This window comes from Nycticebus coucang, chromosome 12, assembly GCF_027406575.1.
Source record: "Nycticebus coucang isolate mNycCou1 chromosome 12, mNycCou1.pri, whole genome shotgun sequence".
In the NCBI taxonomy this organism is placed as follows: domain Eukaryota; kingdom Metazoa; phylum Chordata; class Mammalia; order Primates; family Lorisidae; genus Nycticebus; species Nycticebus coucang.
The window spans coordinates 98333688-98352187 of NC_069791.1; the positions used below are offsets into that span (position 1 = coordinate 98333688).

Below are 18500 nucleotides of genomic sequence, written 5' to 3' on the forward strand. Positions count from 1 at the left end.
ACAGCAGCTGGAAGAGGGGGTACAGGTAGCTCTTGTCAGGTGTCAGGCAACAGAGATAATACACAGAGTCTGCATGGGGCAGATAGGGGAATAAATACTTTTTAAAATTTCTTCTCTTATAAATATGCATTAGAACATTTGATAACATAAGCAAAGAGCTCTGAAATTAATTTAAAATTAAACCAAGACTGCATTTCCAGCATGACTAGCAGGCAAATTATCTAAAATATCCTAATCCCCGAACACTTATGAAGGCAAAAGCCACCATGGGCCCCACAGCCACCTCAGTCCTGAGGCACCTTGAACAGGTCCTTCTCCTTGCGGATGGCCCTCATAGTGGTCACAGGGTCCGTCTCACCCGCATGCTGCTGCACTGTCTTCTCCCTGCAGAGGCAAACACCAGGCTGCAGGCCATAAGCAGCCCCACTGCCCCCGCCGGGATGGGACATTCTCACACAGGAAGCAGTGACAGCCTTGGCAGCTTGGAGTGTCTCTGCCGTGGGAGACCCAGCTGGCTGAACCAGTGCTTGAAGCAGCCCAGAGGGCAGGCAGACCCCAGCCCCACACTGCCTGGGCAGAACCCAGGGCTCCCCAAGGCAGCAGCTCCATCTCTGCCAGGGCGTGGGCCTCCAGGGTCCCACTGGACATGCATCCTTGCCAAAGCACTAAGAAAAGTGTCCCCTCTATGAAATATGGCCCGAGACCCCAGGTACACTTGTTAGAGTTTGTCAGGATATTGGAGATGGCTCTGCTGTGCACAAAGGAGGAGACTCCAGGGGACATGTCAGCTCCCATCCTCACCTTACTCTCATGAAGGGGTTGTAGGTGAACTCCTCCTCAAGGGTGGATGGCACCGTGGGCTCCCCGCCACTGTACTTCTTCTGCAAGAAAGATGTATTGCTTTGATCTGGGAACTTTTCAATATGACATTTCAAAATAACTTCTGATGATCCTCAAAATTAATACAGAGCAGAAATCAATAGAATAGAAAAGCAGATGGTAGGGAAATTAAGGCAAAAGTCCTTTTAAAAAATCAACAAAATTGGTAAGACTAATGAAGCAAAAGAGAACCCAAATTGCCAATGTTGGAAATGAAAGAGGGAGCATCGCTATGGATCCAGCAGACATGGGAAAAGGGGGATATTTATCTAAATTGAAAAAATAAACTATAAAACTTCCAAAAGACAACATAGGAGATGATTTGTTGACCTTAGGATAGCAAAGATTTCTTTTCTTTTTTTTTTTTTTTTGAGACAGAGCCTCAAGCTGTCACCCTGGGTAGAGTGCTATGGCATCACAGCTCACAGCAACCTCCAACTCCCGGGCTTAAGCGATTCTCCTGCCTCTGCCTTCCAAGTAGCTGGGACTACAGCCACCTGCCACAATGCTGGGCTATTTTTTGGTTGCAGCCATCATTGTTGTTTGGTGGGCCTGGGCTGGATTCAAACCCGCCAGCTCAGGTGTATGTGGCTGGCACCTTACCTGCTTGAGCCACAGGCGCCGAGCCAACCAAAGATTTCTTAGGAGACAAAAACATATGAATCATAAAAGATAGTATTAGAGGGTGGCGCCTGTGGCTCAAAGGAGTAGGGTGCCGCCCCATATGCCAGAGGTGGCAGGTTCAAACCCAGCCACAGCCAAAAACGGCAAAAAAAAAAAAAAAGATAGTATTAGACTTCATCAAAATTAAAAATATATGTTCCCCAGAAGACATGGTCAAAAAAATAAAAGGCAAGCCACAGAATGGGAAGAACTATTCACAAGTACCTACATCTCACAAAGGACTTGTATCCAGAATATACTTTAAAATGCTAAAATACCAAGTGTTGACAGGATATGAAGCAACTAGAACTCTCACACTTTTCTAGTGGGAATGTAAAATAATACAATCACTTAGGAAAACAGTGTGGCCATTTCTTTAAAAGTCAAACATATTAAAAAATAAAAGTATCCAGGCATGGTGGCTCACGCCTGTAATCCTAACACTCTGGGAAGCCAAGGCGGGCATATTGCCTGAGCTCAGGAGTCTGAGACCAGCCTGAGCAAGAGCCAGACTCTGTCTCCAAAAACAGCCAGGTCACTGTGGAGGGCACCTGTAGTCCCAGCTACTTGGGAGGCTGAGGCAAGAGGATCACTTCAGCCTAAGAGTTTGAGGTTGCTGTGAACTATAACACCACAGTACTCAGGGTGACTGAGTGAGACTCTGTCTCAAAAAAAAAAAAAAAAAAAAAAAAACAGTCTCAGTGCCTCTGGCTTAAATGGCTCAGGCACCAGCTACATACACCTGAGCTGGTGGGTTCGAATCCAGCCTGGGCCCGCCAAACAATAATGACGGCTGCGGCCAAAAAATAGCCAGGCATTGTGGCAGGAGCCTGTTATTCCAGGTACTTGGGAGGCGGAGGCAGGAGAATTGCTTGAGCCCTGGAGTTGGAGGTTGCTGTGAGCTGTGATGCCACGACACTCTACCCAGGGTGACAGCTTGAGGCTCTGTCTCAAAAAAAACGTCAAGCATAGCTACAATACAACCTAGCCATTCTACTCTGGGGCATTTACCCAGGAAATTAAAATGTATGTCAGCTATATTTCTAAATACTATCAACTAATAAGCACAATAAAATACAAAAACTTGAAGTACTTGAGAATACATTTAACATTATGTACAAGACCTTTAACACAGAAAATCACAAAACATTACTGAGAAAACTAATGCCTCAGTCAGTGCACAGCCATGCCATGTTCACAGGAAGACCCAATGGTGAAGATCTCCATTCTCTCTCGATCTACTGTGTCCCAGCCAGCCAACCTGGCTTTGTTACAGGAATTAACAAGACAATTCTAAGAATGGAAACGCCAAAGCTAACTTAGACAAGCCAAAGCAGTTTTGAAAAAGAATAAATTTAGAGAATTTATACAAGCTGCTTTTAAGACTTAACATGAAGCTACAGTAATCGAGGCAGTATGCTCTGATACAAGGCTAAGTCATCCAGATTGAGGACATGAACGAAGAGTCTCTAGCAGTACAGCCATGCATATAGGGACCACTTTTTTCCAACAAAAGGTGCCAAGGTAACCCAATGAGGAAAGGACAGTCTTTCCAACAAATAGTGCTGAGCAAGTGGACATCAAAATGCAAATAAGTGTGGCCGGGCGTGGTGGCTCATGCTTGTAATCCTAGCGCTCTGGGATGCCGGGCTGGTGGATTGCTTGAGCTCAGCAGTTTGAGACCAGCCTGAGAAAAAATGAGATCCCATTACTAATAACAGAAAAATTAGCCAGGCATTGTGGTGGCTGCCTGTAGTCCCAGCTACTCAGGAGGCTGAGTTGCTGTGAGCTATGATGACCCTATAGCATTCTAGCCTGGGCAACAGAGCAAGACTGTCTCAACAGGGAAAAATAAAAGCAATAAAGTGAACCTCTACCCTTAGAACATGCACAAAGATACGTTAGAAAGGGATCCTATAAATTATATATAAATATATTATATATATATATATATTCATGTAAAGAGGCTTAACATGAAGACTCTTTTTTTTTTGAGATAGAGCCTCACCAGAGCTGTCACCCTGGCTAGAGTGCAGTGGCATCACAGCTCACAGCAACCTCCAATTCCTGGGCTCAAACCATTCTCCTGCCTCCACCTCCCAAGTAGCTGGGACCACAGGTGGCTGCCACAACACCTGGCTATTTTTTGGTTGTAGCCGTCATTGTTGTTTGGTGGCCCAGGATGGATTCCAACCTGCCAGCTCAGGTATATGTGGCTGGTATCTTAGCTGCTTGAGCCACAGGTGCCAAGCCTTTTTTAATTTTTAAATTGAGACAGTCTCACTCTGTCTCCCTGGGTAGGATGCCATGGTGTCATCATAGCTCAACAGGAACGTCAAACTTTTTTTTTTTAATTGAGACAGTCTCATTTTGTTACCCTCAGTAGAGTGCTCATTGTAGCTCACAGCAACCTCCAACTCCTGTGCTCAAGCGATTCTCTTGCCTCAGCCTCCTGAGTAGCTGGGACTACAGGTGCCTGCCTCAACCACTGGCTATTTTTTTTTCTTTAGCAGACCCAGGCCGTGTTTGAACCCACCAACCCTGGAACATGTAGCCGGTGCCCTAACCCCTGAGCTACGGGCACCCAACCATACCTCAATTTTTTTTTTTTTTTTTTGAGATAGAGTCTCACTATCTATGTTATGTCGCCCTCAGTAGAGTGTCATTGCGTCACAGCTCACAGCAACCTCAAACTCTTGGGCTGAAGCGATTCTCTTGGCTCAGCCTCCCAAGTAGCTGGGAATACAGGCCCCCCCACCACAATGTCTAGCTATTTTTTATTGTAGTCGCCATTGTTGTTTGGCAGGACCGGGCTGGGTTCAAACCCACCAGCCCCAGTGTAGGTGGCTGGTGCCCTAGCCCCTGAGCTATAGGCGCTGAGCCACAGGCAGTATTTTTTTAAAACACGAATTTATATGTATTTTTTTTATATATATTTTTATATTAAAAAATCATGTTTAGGGTGGCGCCTGTGGCTCAAAGGGGTAGGGCGCCAGCCCCATATGCTGGAGGTGGAAGGTTCAAACCCATCCCTGGCCAAAAACCACAAAACAAACAAACAAACAAACAAACAAACAAACAAAAACATGTGTAAATAGCCGGGCGTTGTGGCAGGCGCCTGTAGTCCCAGCTGCTCGGGAGGCTGAGGCAGGAGAATCGCGGAAGCCCAAGAGCTAGAGGTTGCTGTGAGTCCTGTGACATCATGGTACTCTACCGAAGGCGGTAAAGTGAGACTCTGTCTCTACAAAAAAACAAAAAAATCATGTTTAAAAATACATATATGTGGGCGGCGCCTGTGGCTCAGTCGGTAAGGCGCCGGCCCCATATACCGAGGGCGGCGGGTTCAAACCCGGCCCTGGTTGAACTGCAACCAAAAAATAGCCAGGTGTTGTGGCGGGCGCCTGTAGTCCCAGCTGCTCGGGAGGCTGAGGTAAGAGAATCGCTTAAGCCCAGGAGTTGGAGGTTGCTGTGAGCCGTGTGGAAAAAAAAAAAAAATACATATATGTATATATAGTGTCATCATAGCTCATAGCAACATCAAACGAAACCCATCAGGATGAAGCTCAGAAACGTGCTGAGCAGAACAGCCAGATACAACAGAGTTACAGGATTCTGTCTACGTGAAGCTCTGGAAAAAAGAGTCCTCTATGGGAGAGGGCAGTCAGCAGCTGGGTGGGGTGCTGAGCAGGACGTGCCGTGTCTTGGCTGTGGTGAGGCTCACGTGGGGCGCGCTGTCAGAACTCATCCAGCCCCTTACTGGCCACTCACAACAGGAATGTTTTACTATAAGGAAATTATCCTACAAGTTCAGTTATTAAAAAGCAGAAAACTGAAAAGGAAGTCACAAAATGGTATGTGTACAATATGAGTTTATATTCTATAAAGTATTAGTATATGCACAGTTGGAAGAGATGATTGACCAAAACAGGTGATTTATTAAAAAACAAAACAAACTTGTATCAGGCAGCATCACTTACCGAATTCAGGAGAAAGGAGCCCATGCCTGATGCTGCCCAGGCCAGGTCTTCTGACCTTTACCGCTTTATCAGTAGAAGAAAGGGAAGCAGACCTCAGGGCCCAGAGAGCCCCCTGCCCCGGAAGTCCCTAGCCTGGCTGCCCTGGACTGTGCCGGGAAGCATGTGTGGGGCTGTTGCTGACAGTGTCTTTTAGACAAGGAGACTAAGGTCTCTTTGGTCTCAGGTCTGAGGAACAGGTAGAGGCCATCTCTCTGAACAGGATAGGGCTGGCAGAGCCACATGGCCCACCTGACCCACGGCCGCATGGAACAGAGGAAATAGGGTGGAAACGGCAGCTTGGGCCTTGCCTGGGCACTTGTTGAAAATGCAAAGTCTGAGGCCTGCCAGGAGCCCTGAGGCAGAATAGTCTCAACAAGACACCCAGGGGATCATCGTGCCAATGAAATTGGCCTAAAGCCCAAACTTGCTCCCATGCTCGGAGGCACAAAGCTCCCACCCTCTCTGCAGACAGCACTGGGTGTACCAGTGACCAGGACCCTCTAAGCAGGCCCCACAGGACACTGCATCCCTGGTCTGCCTGCTCACCTTGGCCCAGGCCAACTTCTCCTGAATGGCCATGTTGTTGGGCTCCACGTGGCGTGCGAACTTGAGGTTGTTGATGGTATACTCGTGGCCACAGTAGACTTTCTGAGGAAAGAAGAACATGTGAGCTCTGAAGACCGATCCCTTGCCCCAACAGCTCCTCAGCAAAGGCCCTGGGGACCTCTGGGCCAGGCCACATCCTCATCCCAACCTAGGTACCCATAGGGCTGTGTCCAGCCAGTGGTCACCCGTCGTGAGGCAGAACATGGGGCCCAGCTCTCGGGAGGCACTGCCTACCGTGTCTGGAGGAAGCCGGCCCAAGATCTCAAGCAGAGCTTTGTACATCTCTTCTGCCGTTCCTTCGTAGAACTTCCCACAGCCAGCCACAAACAAGGTGTCCCCTGCAATACAGAAAACAGCCAGGAGCTAGGGACCCCAAACTGTAGCTACTCTCCCCTCAACACAGCCAGAAGATGATCTATTGCCCCCATAGCTTCCTCTCAAGTTCCAGTACACAGGGCTGTTCAGACCCCAAACCCAAGTCACCCTGACGGCTCCCCACTTGCTTTCCCAGTCCACAAACCCAGCTCCCCCAGCAGTCCCCACCCACCCCTGCCCTTGTCCCCAGCAATCATTTGTGACCAAGATGTCACAGTTTACACCTCACAGACTCACCACAGAACCCACACTTGAGCACTCAGCTCCTTCCCATCTCGCCCAACACCGCCCCGGCCTCAGCACACTGCACACCGTGCTCCTGCTTCATGTTTGTCCCAGGGCTCACTAACCACCAGACATGGATCGACCCAGAGAATAGGGCCTTGTCCCCTGAGTGCACTGAAGGCTGTCCCAGTTTCCTCCTCCAGGACCCCACAGCCAGGCCTGGACCCTCCTCTGTCATGGCCAAGAGGCCGGGGTGTGCTGGGTAGGCCTCTTCCCAGAGACACCCAACAGTGTCCCTGATGGCCTGTGAGAAGGCACTGTCACCTGCCCTCACACACGTGAGCTCCCCTATTTCAGGCTATTATGGCAAATAGGCACAGGAGCCCAGGCTCAGAGCTCACACTTGCTACTGCAGCAGGGACCTGCCACTGCTCTGGGGCAGTTTTTTCTTTTTTGACACAGAGTCTTACTTTGTTGCCCTCAGTAGTGCCATGGCATCATAACTCACAGCAAACTCAAACTCCTGGGCTGAAGCGATCCTCTTGCCTCAGCCTCTCAAGTAGCTGGGACTACAGGATGCCCCCTACAACATCTGGCTATTATTTTTTTTTTTTTGGAAACTTGCTTTTGGTCAGTCTGGTCTTGAACTCCTCAGCTAAGGCAATCCACCTGCCTCAGCCTACCAGAATGCCTGGTATACCGAGTATACCATCAATAACCTCAATTACAGGCCTGAGCCACAGCGCCCGGCCATAGCCAGTCTTCTTTTTAAAAGAATTTTTTAGTAGAGACAGGGTCTTGTTCTTGTTCAGGCTGGTCTCAAACTCCTAACCTCAAGCAATCCACCTGCCTTAGGCTTGCAGAGTACTGGGATTACAGGAGTGAGCCACCAAGCCCTCATGCTTGGCCATGACCAGTCTTTTTAAATGAACTTCCATTGTAGTTACAATATCATAACTATAATTTAAATCTCTGAAAGATTTAGAACTTAAAAATTACATTCACTAAAAAAGTTGAGTCGGTGGGGCCTGGCCAGGCAGGGCTCTTGGCTCCTCATTGTCACATGCCCACTGTTACCTGAAGCCAGTTGTTCCTGTTTGGCATTGATATCCTTTCGTTTTCTTTCAAAAGAAGAAAAGTACCTCAGCCTTATCACACAAGCCTACTGAACTGACCATGCGCTGCTAGACCCTGCACACCCCAGGGACCAGCACCACCTGGGCTGCTACCAGGACTCTGGAACCCTCCCACCACTGAGTGTCATGCAGGGCCACTGGCTCTTTTGGGTCACCATGGAGGCACCCCGACCAGGTACTGGCCTGACTGCTGCCTCTTCATGAGGATGCAGGGATAAGCCCAAGTGGTGCTCTGGGCCCTAGGGCCATACACTCTGTCTGTGCTGGAGGCCACTGGGGCTGGGCACCTACTCAGGCACTCAGGGAGGCCTGTTGCCCAGGCACCTGACAGCAGTGACTGGGCACAGCACCCCATCAAAGTGCAGGAAAGGGCCAGCCCAGACTGTACCCAGGGCTGTGGTCCTCCTCAAGGATTTAGCAAGAAAGAGAAGACAGCAGGTCTTTCAGTCCACCAGAAGGAAATGCCCTGCTTCTCTGCACAGGGGTTTTCAAAGACACCTGATGCTTTTGCACAAAACGTCTGGCCCCCACCCTACCCCTGCATACTCACCTGTGAACACGGCAGGGGACTCAGAAACACCAGGCTTGCTCACAAAGTAGCAGATATGTCCTGAAGTGTGGCATGGTGTCAACAAGCACTTGACATTGAGGGACCCCACCTGAAATAAAGCAGGCAGTGGTCATGGGCCCCCAAGCCTCTTGGGACCACTGCTGTCTTCCCAGCGCATCCAGGCTCTGTCAGACCTCATGCCAGGCAGATGCCACTGGAATGTTCTTGAAGGGGGGCAGGAGCCCTCCAATCTCGGGGATCCCTCTGTCACTCTGGGCATTGCCCGCTCAAAAAACCAAAGGGGCTTGTTCTATTTTCTCCTTTGGAATTGGGCTGAATCTAAACTTGGTATCTTTCCCTTTTTTTTTGAGATAGAGTCTCATTCTGTGCCCAGCCTATAGTGTCGCAGCATCATAGCTCACAGCAACCTCTTGGGGGACTCAGGAGCCCACCACAACACCTGGCTAGTTTTTCTGATGGGGTCTCTCTCTCTTTTTTTTTTTTTTTTTGTAGGGCCACATTATGGCCCTCGGTAGAGTGCCGTGGCATCACACAGCTCACAGCAACCTCCAACTCCTGGGCTTAAGCTATTCTCTTGCTTCAGCCTCCCAAGTAGCTGGGACTACAGGCGCCTGCCACAACGCCCGGCTATTTTTTTTTGGTTGCAGTTTGGCCGGGGCTGGGTTTGAACCCGCCACCCTCGGTATATGGGGCCGGCGCCTTACCGACTGAGCCATAGGCGCCAGCCCGGTGTCTCTCTCTTGCTCAGGCTGGTCTGAACTCCTGAGCTCAAGTGGTCCACCTGACTTGGCCTCCCAGAGTGCTGGGGTTATAGGCGTGAGCCACCACACCCGCCCTAAACCTGGTATCTTACTAGAAGATGTTTTCCTTCTTGGGTGCTTGGCCTTTTAGTTCACTTTCTTTCCTGTCTCCACCTGCTCAATTCTTTTTTTGTTGTTGTTGTTGCAGTTTTTGGCTGGGGCCAGGTTAGAACCTACCACCTCCAGTATACGGGGCCGGAGCCCTACTCCTTGAGCCACAGGTGCTGCCCTGCTCAATTCTTTACTTCAAAAACGCTCACACCTACAAAGCTGACAGCATGTAATAAACACTCTTGCAGTCTCTTCCCACACAGAGGTCCACTCTTTAAACATCTTGAGAAGTCACCCCAAATATTCCATCTGTGTCTCCTAATAAAGGACATCCTCTGTGTGACCTCACATCAGCACATCTAGAAGTTGAAGCCTGATGTAGGAGCATCTCCTGCATAGACTAACTCCCCAGCTATCTCAGAGCCACACCTGGCCCTGGCTCTGCATGTTGATCTTGTCCTCTCCAGGCCCAACGTCCAGGCCGCCCTCTCTCCTGGCTCTCCAGGGTAAGGGAGGGGATAGCAGCAAGCAGAGGGGGGTTCCCACTACATGCTCCCTCCAAACTGTGTTCAAGGTCACACTGGTGCACTCTCCACTGCCCCTCCGCACCTGCAGCGTGGACAGGTGAGTGACTCTGTGAGTTAGGGCCCCGACGCGTTCATCACCCCCGTACACTTTCAGTCCAGGCACCAGCTTGATCAGCTTCTCGTTGCCGCCAGCATGGTCCCTGAAAGTCAAACAGAAGACTTGGGGCCACCTGCTGAGATGCCCAAACCGCTGATCTTGCCCACAGGGTTTCTACTTCTGGGAATGCACATCTGCCCACACAGGGACTTGGCTCTTGTCTGTCCTTTGGCTCCACCAGTAACAATGTTCTCAAACACCAGGTTCCCAAGGCACATCTGTGCCCCTTGGAACCACATCACAAATGCCTGGGTAATTCCAAGGCTCATGGTTCCCCCGCTGTGGGGCACAAGGGAACCACCTGGAGATCTCTAAAAAATACCACCCTGACTCCATCCCATCCTGATGCAATTGCCCCGGGGTGGGGTTTTGAAAGTGCCCCAGGTGACCTGACATAAGCCCAGTTTGGGACCCATGCTCTGGCATATCAGCCAGCTGTGAAGTTTGGGAATCAAGAATCACCTGGGAGCTCCTAGAACAAAGCCAGCCCCACTGCAAAGCCTGACACCAGTGCCTCCTCACACAGGCCGCCATCTGGCCAGCCCCGACTGGCGAGGCTGAGTGTCCCATGCCTGCAGACCAGGCTTCATCTCAGGTGTGAGGCCAGGAAGCATCTGCCTCCTGCAGGTCCAGCTTCTGTGCCTGTCCCGTGCCAAGTTTACCTATGTGCGCCTCAGCGACCACACCCCTGAGGGCTCCAGGGGCCAGTGCAGAACCACCCACTTCAGCACAGCTGGGCCCCAAGATAGGGAGAGACACTGGGCAGCAGTGGCGCTACCCAGGCCCTCCGCCCTCCAGAAGGATGCCACACCAGGCAGAGGTGACCAAAGAAGCAGGGCCGTGTGACAAATGAACCATCATTCAGTTTCTCCTCTAGCAAGTGGGGCACAAGCCAAATCCAGGAGCACAACCTTGGACTCGGTCTAGGGCTGTACTTCCTGGCATGAACATGCAGTGGTGCCAGAAAAAACCAAAAGCATAAAAGTGTCAGAGGCATCCAGGGCAGGGATGACTCAGAGTAGCAGAGAAGCAGGGAGTGACAACTGTGACACAGAGACGGATCAGCCCAGCGCACAGCTCCACACAGCCACACAGGCCAAGAGCGAGGTTGCAGGCTCTGTCCCCAACACTCAGGGTCCCCTGCACCCAGGTTACAGCACTGACACCTCCAGTGCCACTCAGTCGAAGCCTGGCTAGAGGAGCCGAGGATGCTCCATGCCTGGGTCATGCTATTTGTTTGCATCAACCAGAATACTTCCAACGAACCACAGCCAGGTCACCTCCTGACGCCCCAAAGAGAGGCAAGATGAAAGAACGTGCGGGCTAGGGCCACGGGGGTGCAGATGCTCACAGGGAAAGATAAGGGAAGGGTGCTGCCTGCTCTCAAGCACTTACCTGGCAGAGAAAATTAAAAGCAAACAGATATTTTTTCCTAGGTTTGAAGAGCCTCAGGTTTCAAAAAGACAAACAGGGGCGTTGGGCAGGCAAGCTCTCACCCTAAAGCCCAAACCCAGTCCCTTACTTATCCTTCAGCTTTCAAGTACTAAAAAAAAAACAAAAAAACACAATCTCTCCAAATATGGCAACTTGTCTTTTTAAAAACAGGAATATCTGATGGACAATGTCCCAGTGCATATGCACACAGTGTGCAGGACCCTGGTGGGGGGGACTCCACTGGCCCTGCCCTCACACAGCAGGCCAGACCCACAGGGAAAGGGCTAGAGCCTGGGCAACTTCCTTAGATTTCCAGTGTGGCCCTGTCCCTCAGTGGAGATGCAGCTGTGGAGACAGAAAGGCCTCCATGGCTCTAATCCCCTCATTATACAGGCAGTGACAGGCCCCACCCATGGGTACCCTCCAGGACGAGAGGGTGGACAGTGCCCAGCACTTACCAGTGGTGGTGGGTGGTGAGCACTGTGGTCAGCTTCACACCATGCTTCTTCACTGTGTCCACAACCTGCAGCCACAGAGGAGGCAGGACACAGGCTGGTACATGTCACATTCCCAGGCCTACTTCGCCACCTGCAAGGGGGCTGCCTGCAGGAATCCAGGACTCCTGTCCTCACCCTGGTGGCTTCCCAGTCCCATCCACCACCACTCCAAACTCCTCCAGCTCTGAGGCCACCACCCAGGAGCAGCATGGAGGGGGTGGTGTCCAAAAAGCATAGAGGAAGAGCCACATCCCCAGGTGGGTGTATACATTTTGTACACCCAGCGATTTTAGAAATGAAGGTCATTTATTTATTTATTTATTTATTTATTTATTCATAATAATTATTATTATTTTTATTTTTGTAGAGACAGAGTCTTACTTTATCACCCTTAGTAGAGTGCTATGGTGTCACACAGCTCACAGCAACCTCCAACTCCCGGGCTTAGGCAATTCTCTTGCCTCAGTCTCCCCAGCAGCTGGGACTACAGGGGCCCGTCACAAAGCCCAGCTATATTTTTTGTTACAGTTTGGCTGGGGCCAGGTTTGAACCCACCACCCTCAGTATATGGGGCTGACGCCCTGCCGACTAAGCCACAGGCGCTGCCCTATTACTATTTTTGAGATAGGGTCTCACTTTGTCACCCTCAGTAGAGTTTATCATAGCTTACAGTAACCTCAAACTCTTGGGCTTAAGCAATCCTCTTGCTTCAGCCTCCCAAATAACAGGGACTACAGGCACTTGCCACAACGCCCAGTTATTTTTTAGAGACGGGTTTCACTCTTGCTCAGGCTTGTCTCAAACTCCTAAGCTCAAGCAATCTGCCTGCCTTGGCATCCCAGAATGCTAGGATTACAGGTGAAAGCACCGCACCAGGCCCCACACCCAGGGATTTTAAAGATGGAGTGCTTTTCTCTCCCTGTGGTGGCCTTTGGTCTCCCCACTTCTTGCTGCCCCTTTTAACAGAGTAGCTGGGCACTAGTTTGTTTTTCAAAAACTATGTCTGCTAATTTCCATTTAGCTTGGGCAAAGCTGCAAGGACACTGCAGTTATGAAACCCATGGCAGAGAAGACATGTGCTGGTGACAAGGGCAGGGAGCAGCACACAGAGCCACCCAAACCTTCTGGGGCTGCACAGGGTCCACAATGGCAGCCTCTTTGGTGTCCTCATCAATGATCAGGTACATGTAGTTGTCCGTCAGGGCAGGCAGCAATTCGATCTTCATGGTGCCCTGGGCCACAGTCAAACTCTTCCTGAAATCTGTGTGATGAAGGAAGATCCCCAGCAGGGCTGGACCTGCAAACACAATGCAGTCTCAGCCCAGGTCTGTGTGAAGCCGCGCTGGGCCCTCACCTAAACAGGACTGGCAAGCCTCAATGTGGGAGGCTCGCCTGGTGGCTTTCTAAGTTCCTCTGATAGACAATATCCTCATTTAACCACGTCCATCAGGAAAATATAGAAAATGATTCAACTGTTTCAGACTTACTAGCTTTGTTTTCTTTTTCAAGGATTCTAAAAGAAAAGAACCGCCAGCTTGTGGCTGTGATGCAAACCACTGTCTGACGTGACCACTGCCAGTTCTGGCCTATTCATGCCCCTGACTCAGAGTCAGAACATAAAGATGCAGACACAGAGTGACAGAGCCCAAGCCACCCATCCCTGCAACTACCCGAGCCCAAAGTGCATGGAATTATATTTACAGCACTTCTCAGGCCTCTGGCCAGAGAAGAAAACAGTATTTGCCCTTAAATGGCAAGATTGGAGCATGGATAGTACACAAAATTCTCCAATTCCTGAGAAATGAAGAGTTGGCCCCAACTGTCCCAGATTCACACATAGAGGAGACAGAGTCACCATCTCAGGAAGGCAAAGGACTCCACCAGGGCAAACCAGGAGGAAGTAAGGAGGGACAGACAGGGGACAGAAGCATCCTCCATCCAGTAGATAGATGCAAAAATATTTTCTGCAACAAAACTCCTATTAAATATAAAAATAAACAGGGGCCCCATACGACTTTAAGTCTTAGCTTTAAACGGAGAAAAAAGCCCACAAAAGGCAGCAGAAATTTGGGAGCCCCTCCCAAAGGGATCCAGAAATCAGGCAGCACCAACCAACAGACAGACTGTCCCCCCAGAGGCTAAGTGTGGAATCCAACCTTACATGCCACAAGCAGAGAAAATGCCCAAATTGTAGTTTTAACAATTATGCAAAGATATCCAATTTCCTTTTTTGACAACCAGCTGTGCATTTTCCAGATCTTTCTCCTCAGGCACAGCAAAATAAACAGTTTTGTCTGATCAAGTTCCTGAGATATCGTACCTGCCCTAAGCCCCAGAACTAGCCAAGTCCAAGGAGCACTGTAGAGCAGTGGACAGGGTGCAGAGGGGTAGGAGGAGGTTAAAACAGGGCTGCACGCAGGCAGGAGCATCCTCCTTAAGAAAGAGCCCCCTTGATAACATCTGGTGGAAGGTTACACACAAAAGCACTGCCAGGGTGGTTTATAACTGGTGCTCAACCTGTTCTAGGCACCATGACAGCCTTGTGAAGAAGTTGGCAACCTGGGAGAAGGCATTTATTTTTAAGGAAAGAATTCATCTATGTGGGCACCACCACAACCTTGTTCCTTTCTCACATCACCTAGCCCAATACTGCCCAGGAAATGCTCCCCACTCAGTTTTGTAGTATTTTGCATAGCAGAGGTGACAGACCTTCAACCTACAGCCTGAGCCAAGTCCAGAGACATGTTTTATGGGCCCATAAAATATTTTAAAAAATCAAGAAGTTTCACAGCTGCTTTCCTCTCTTGAGCTGCAAAGACTCCTCACAAGCCAAATGCTGGGGCTGGACCCACACCCTACCACACCCTACCAGTTCCTCACTGTCCCACTCAGACTCACTGCCTGGCTCCTGATGCAGAAACTCTCCACCTCAACGCTTTGATGAGTGTCCCGAAATAGAAAATATTCAGTAGCTCTGGGGACCTCAAGAAACAGGCTCTCTCCTTGACAATTTCGACATTTTACCCACCCCAGAGTCTTGACAGCTTTCAGCAGGATCTGAAAATGGCCCGGGACGGCTCACTGCTCCCGGTCCTTCCCTAGTGCTCCGCAGTCACTTAGCTCACTGCTACCCAGCTCCCAGAGACCTGGGTTAACCTCTTGCCCTATTGCTCCATCATCCAGATATCAAGTCATACAGAAAAGATTTCGAAATCAAGGTCAAAATATTCCAGCAAAGCAGGAGGCCACGCAGTGAGAATCCGACGTTTAAGGCTGGGCAGGTCTTTGGAGGCTGCGCCCCCGAGGCCTCCCGCGGCGCCAGGCTCTCTCTGTGTACACCAGGCGCAGCGGCCCCAGAGTCACAGGCCGAAGTCCCGGGGCCGCGGCGGGCTCCGGCTCCTCCTTATCCGGCGCCTCTCCCGCGGCAAGCCCCGCGACAGCGACCACTCGGCCAGTCGCGGTAGCCGCCGCGGGCGGCGCGAGCCCGGACTCCCGCGCCAACAGAAAACAGCATCAGTGGCGCGGCGACCAACCGTCGTACGCGCGCCCCGGCCGTGGGCCCGCCCGCGCTGCCCCCGCTCCCTACCCAGGCGGCTGGAGGCGCAGGCGACTCCCAGCGCGGCGAGGCTCCAGCGGCCCAGCAGCCCGCGGCCCAGCACCATGACCAGCGCGCCGCTGCCCCGCCGGGCGCACGGGTGTTGGCGCACCACAGCCAATCAGCGCCCAATCTGCGCCACCCCGCCACGCCCCGCGGCATCGCCACCCAATCAACGTGCTCGCGTCCACCCGTTCCCTACCCCGCCCCCTGCCGCGGCCTGAGGGGCGGGGTCCCCAAGCTGCCGGCAAGCCTTGGCCTCTCGCCCGGCTGTGGACATCAGCTCGCAAGAGGCCGAGCGCCGCGCCTCCCGGCACCTGGCAGAGCACGCAGGAGGACGTTGGGTGGCTGAGAGGCAGCCCTCTGAAGTAGTTGGTCCCCTCCGGGTAGCCGTAGGTGTCAGGTGACTGGCCTGACAGGGGCCGCGTGACTCCTAGGTGACTCGCTACAGCCATGGCGGCGACCAGGCAGTTGTCCCGCTTCTGGGAGTGGGGGAAGAACATCGTGTGCGTGGGGAGGAACTACGCGGACCACGCCAAGGAGATGCGCAACCCGGTGCTAAGCGAGCCGGTGCTCTTCCTGAAGCCCTCCACGGCCTACGTCCCCGAGGGCTCACCCATCCTGGTGCCGGCCTACACCTGCAACTTACACCACGAGTTGGAGCTGGGCGTAGTGATGGGCAAGCGCTGCCGTGCGGTCCCGGAGACCATGGCCATGGACTACGTGGCCGGCTACGCCTTGTGCCTGGACATGACCGCCAGAGACGTGCAGGACGAGTGCAAGAAAAAGGGGCTACCCTGGACCCTAGCCAAGAGCTTCACTGCCTCGTGCCCGGTCAGCGCGTTCGTATCTAAGGAGAAGATCCCAGACCCTCACAACCTGAAGCTCTGGCTCAAGGTCAACGGTGAACTCAGACAGGAGGGTGAGACATCTTCCATGATTTTTTCCATCCCTTACATCATCAGCTATGTTTCTAAGATAATAACCTTGGAAGAAGGAGATATTATCTTGACTGGGACGCCAAAAGGAGTTGGGCCAGTTAAAGAAAACGATGAGATCCAGGCCGGCATACATGGGGTGGTCAGTATGACATTTAAAGTGGAAAGACCAGAGTATTGAATCACTTCTTAACACGTTTCAGGAGAGAAGGGAGCAAGACAGAAGCAAGCAATGTTATTGAACGTGATAACCTTAATAAGAAATCAATCCTTTAAAAACCGATTTGGTTAAATTACAGTGTTACATCTCCCTGAAGATTTTCCTTTCAAGAAAAATGTGATCTAGAAGGGCTGGGCCAGAAATGAAAACAGCCAAAGTAAAAGATTGGCAATGCTTCTGAAGACACCATATCAAACCAAATGTTCAAGAGATTTAGTTTTCTTTTGTAAAACTTGACTGGATAAGACTTTTCAGTGGGCTGTTATAGAATGGTAATAGTTCAAGACCTAAAAACTGCAAAGGAAGCTGAGAGCCATGTTCTAGATCAGCGTTTCCCAGATATTTCTGGACTTAGTGATCATCAGCAGGCATTTGTAAAATAAAAATTTCCAACTTACCAGGCCATCCCAGACCCATGGAATTAATTAATAGGGATAATTTGCAGGGAAATTGTCTTTATTGAGCATCCTAAGTGATTCTTATCAGGAAAATGTGGAAAATCGCTCCTCCACATAATCAGTTAATTTAAAATTTTCATTAATAAGTGAACAATGATGGGCGGCGCCTGTGGCTCAATGAGTAGGGCGCCGGCCCCATATGCCGAGGTTGGCGGGTTCAAACCCAGCCCCGGCCAAAACTGCAACAAAAAAATAGCCGGGCGTTGTGGCGGGCGCCTGTAGTCCCAGCTACTTGGGAGGCTGAGGCAAGAGAATCGCGTAAGCCCAAGAGTTAGAGGTTGCTGTGAGCCGTGTGACGCCACAGCACTCTACCTGAGGGCGGGACAGTGAGACTCTGTCTCTACAAAAAAAAAAAAAAAAAAAATAAGTGAACAATGATGCAGACCTCACTTTCTTATTTAGGATGTCTGCTCTGGCCTAATAGATTCTGAGTTCCAGAGATGATTTTAAAGTTACTGATTTAAAAATAAATGTGCTTTTTATGTGACCTACAAGTGCACTTTTTTGCTCAATCATGGTCAAGAGGGACACTTCTTTGTGGAACTTCAAACCTTGGTCTTTGACTTTTGGTCTCCTGAGCACTGTGCTCTGTTAGGAAGGCAGCACCCCTATGTCCCAACCAGAGATAAAGAGGCTTCTGGGAAGGTGAAAAGCCTTTGATTGCTGCTTTTGCTTTATGTACCTGTCTCTGGAAAAAAGAAAAAAAAAAAGCTAGGCAAGATGTACTGCACAGCTGTCAAAATGCTGGGTGGAGTCCTTTAGTCTAAGGCAGGGGCTCCTACTGTTAGTGAACACAGAAATCATCTGCTGGCCCCTTTAAGAAAGCCTAGTAATACTAGTTAATATTTATTAAGCACTTAATACAACAAGGCACACGTTATTCTGCATTTCCATGTGTTTTATAACCTTTAACAAAGCTGTGAAGTTGGTATTATTACTATCATCCCCATTACAAGAAGAAAATATAGATTAGAGGCTAAGAAATCCAGCTAAAGTTTCACGAAGCTGAGTGACAGCCAGGATGTATAGCGTATAGCTGTCCCAAAACCAGAACATGAAGTCTTGACCACAATAGAAATTGGATCTTGTAGGTAGATGTATAAGAAGATTCGAACTTCTTTTAGGTATTATAAAAAAGTCAATTTAAATTGACTATGATAAAATGTCATAATTTGGTTAAATTTCATGGTGTCTTAACCGCTTTTATCTTTTAATGAAGTTTCCTTTTTTAATTGCTTAGCCATACTTGTTTATTATAGAAGAGTCAGAATATTGGAATAAGCAAAAGGAACAAAACACCTAAAATTTCATCCATCCAGGGACAGCCAGGGTTAAGCATTTGATGTATATTC

General features: G+C 50.2%; 3 protein-coding genes across 5 annotated transcripts in view; 2 read left to right on the forward strand and 1 right to left on the reverse strand.

Annotated features, from left to right (window-relative positions):
* EME2 (essential meiotic structure-specific endonuclease subunit 2) overlaps positions 1-18500 on the forward strand; it is a 204925-nt gene that overhangs the window by 36619 nt on the left and 149806 nt on the right. The gene's annotated exons all lie outside the window — the stretch shown is intronic.
* On the reverse strand, positions 84-15727 carry HAGH (hydroxyacylglutathione hydrolase). Of its 3 annotated transcripts, none has more exons than XM_053557862.1 (9): positions 15524-15727; positions 13059-13234; positions 11899-11963; positions 9932-10049; positions 8451-8559; positions 6399-6502; positions 6105-6206; positions 802-881; positions 84-384 (listed from the first exon to the last, which is right to left on the reverse strand). In XM_053557862.1, exons 1-9 carry the CDS (start codon positions 15597-15599, stop codon positions 285-287), a joined length of 930 nt encoding a protein of 309 aa, XP_053413837.1. In that variant the 5' UTR covers positions 15600-15727; the 3' UTR covers positions 84-284. The 3 variants fall into 3 exon arrangements, with proteins under 3 accessions (XP_053413837.1, XP_053413838.1, XP_053413839.1); XM_053557863.1 differs by lacking the exon at positions 15524-15727 and adding an exon at positions 14966-15479; XM_053557864.1 differs by lacking the exons at positions 84-384; positions 8451-8559 and having other exon boundaries at positions 809-881.
* On the forward strand, positions 15820-17111 carry FAHD1 (fumarylacetoacetate hydrolase domain containing 1). The gene has a single exon (XM_053557875.1). It carries the CDS (start codon positions 15986-15988, stop codon positions 16649-16651), a length of 666 nt encoding a protein of 221 aa, XP_053413850.1. The 5' UTR covers positions 15820-15985; the 3' UTR covers positions 16652-17111.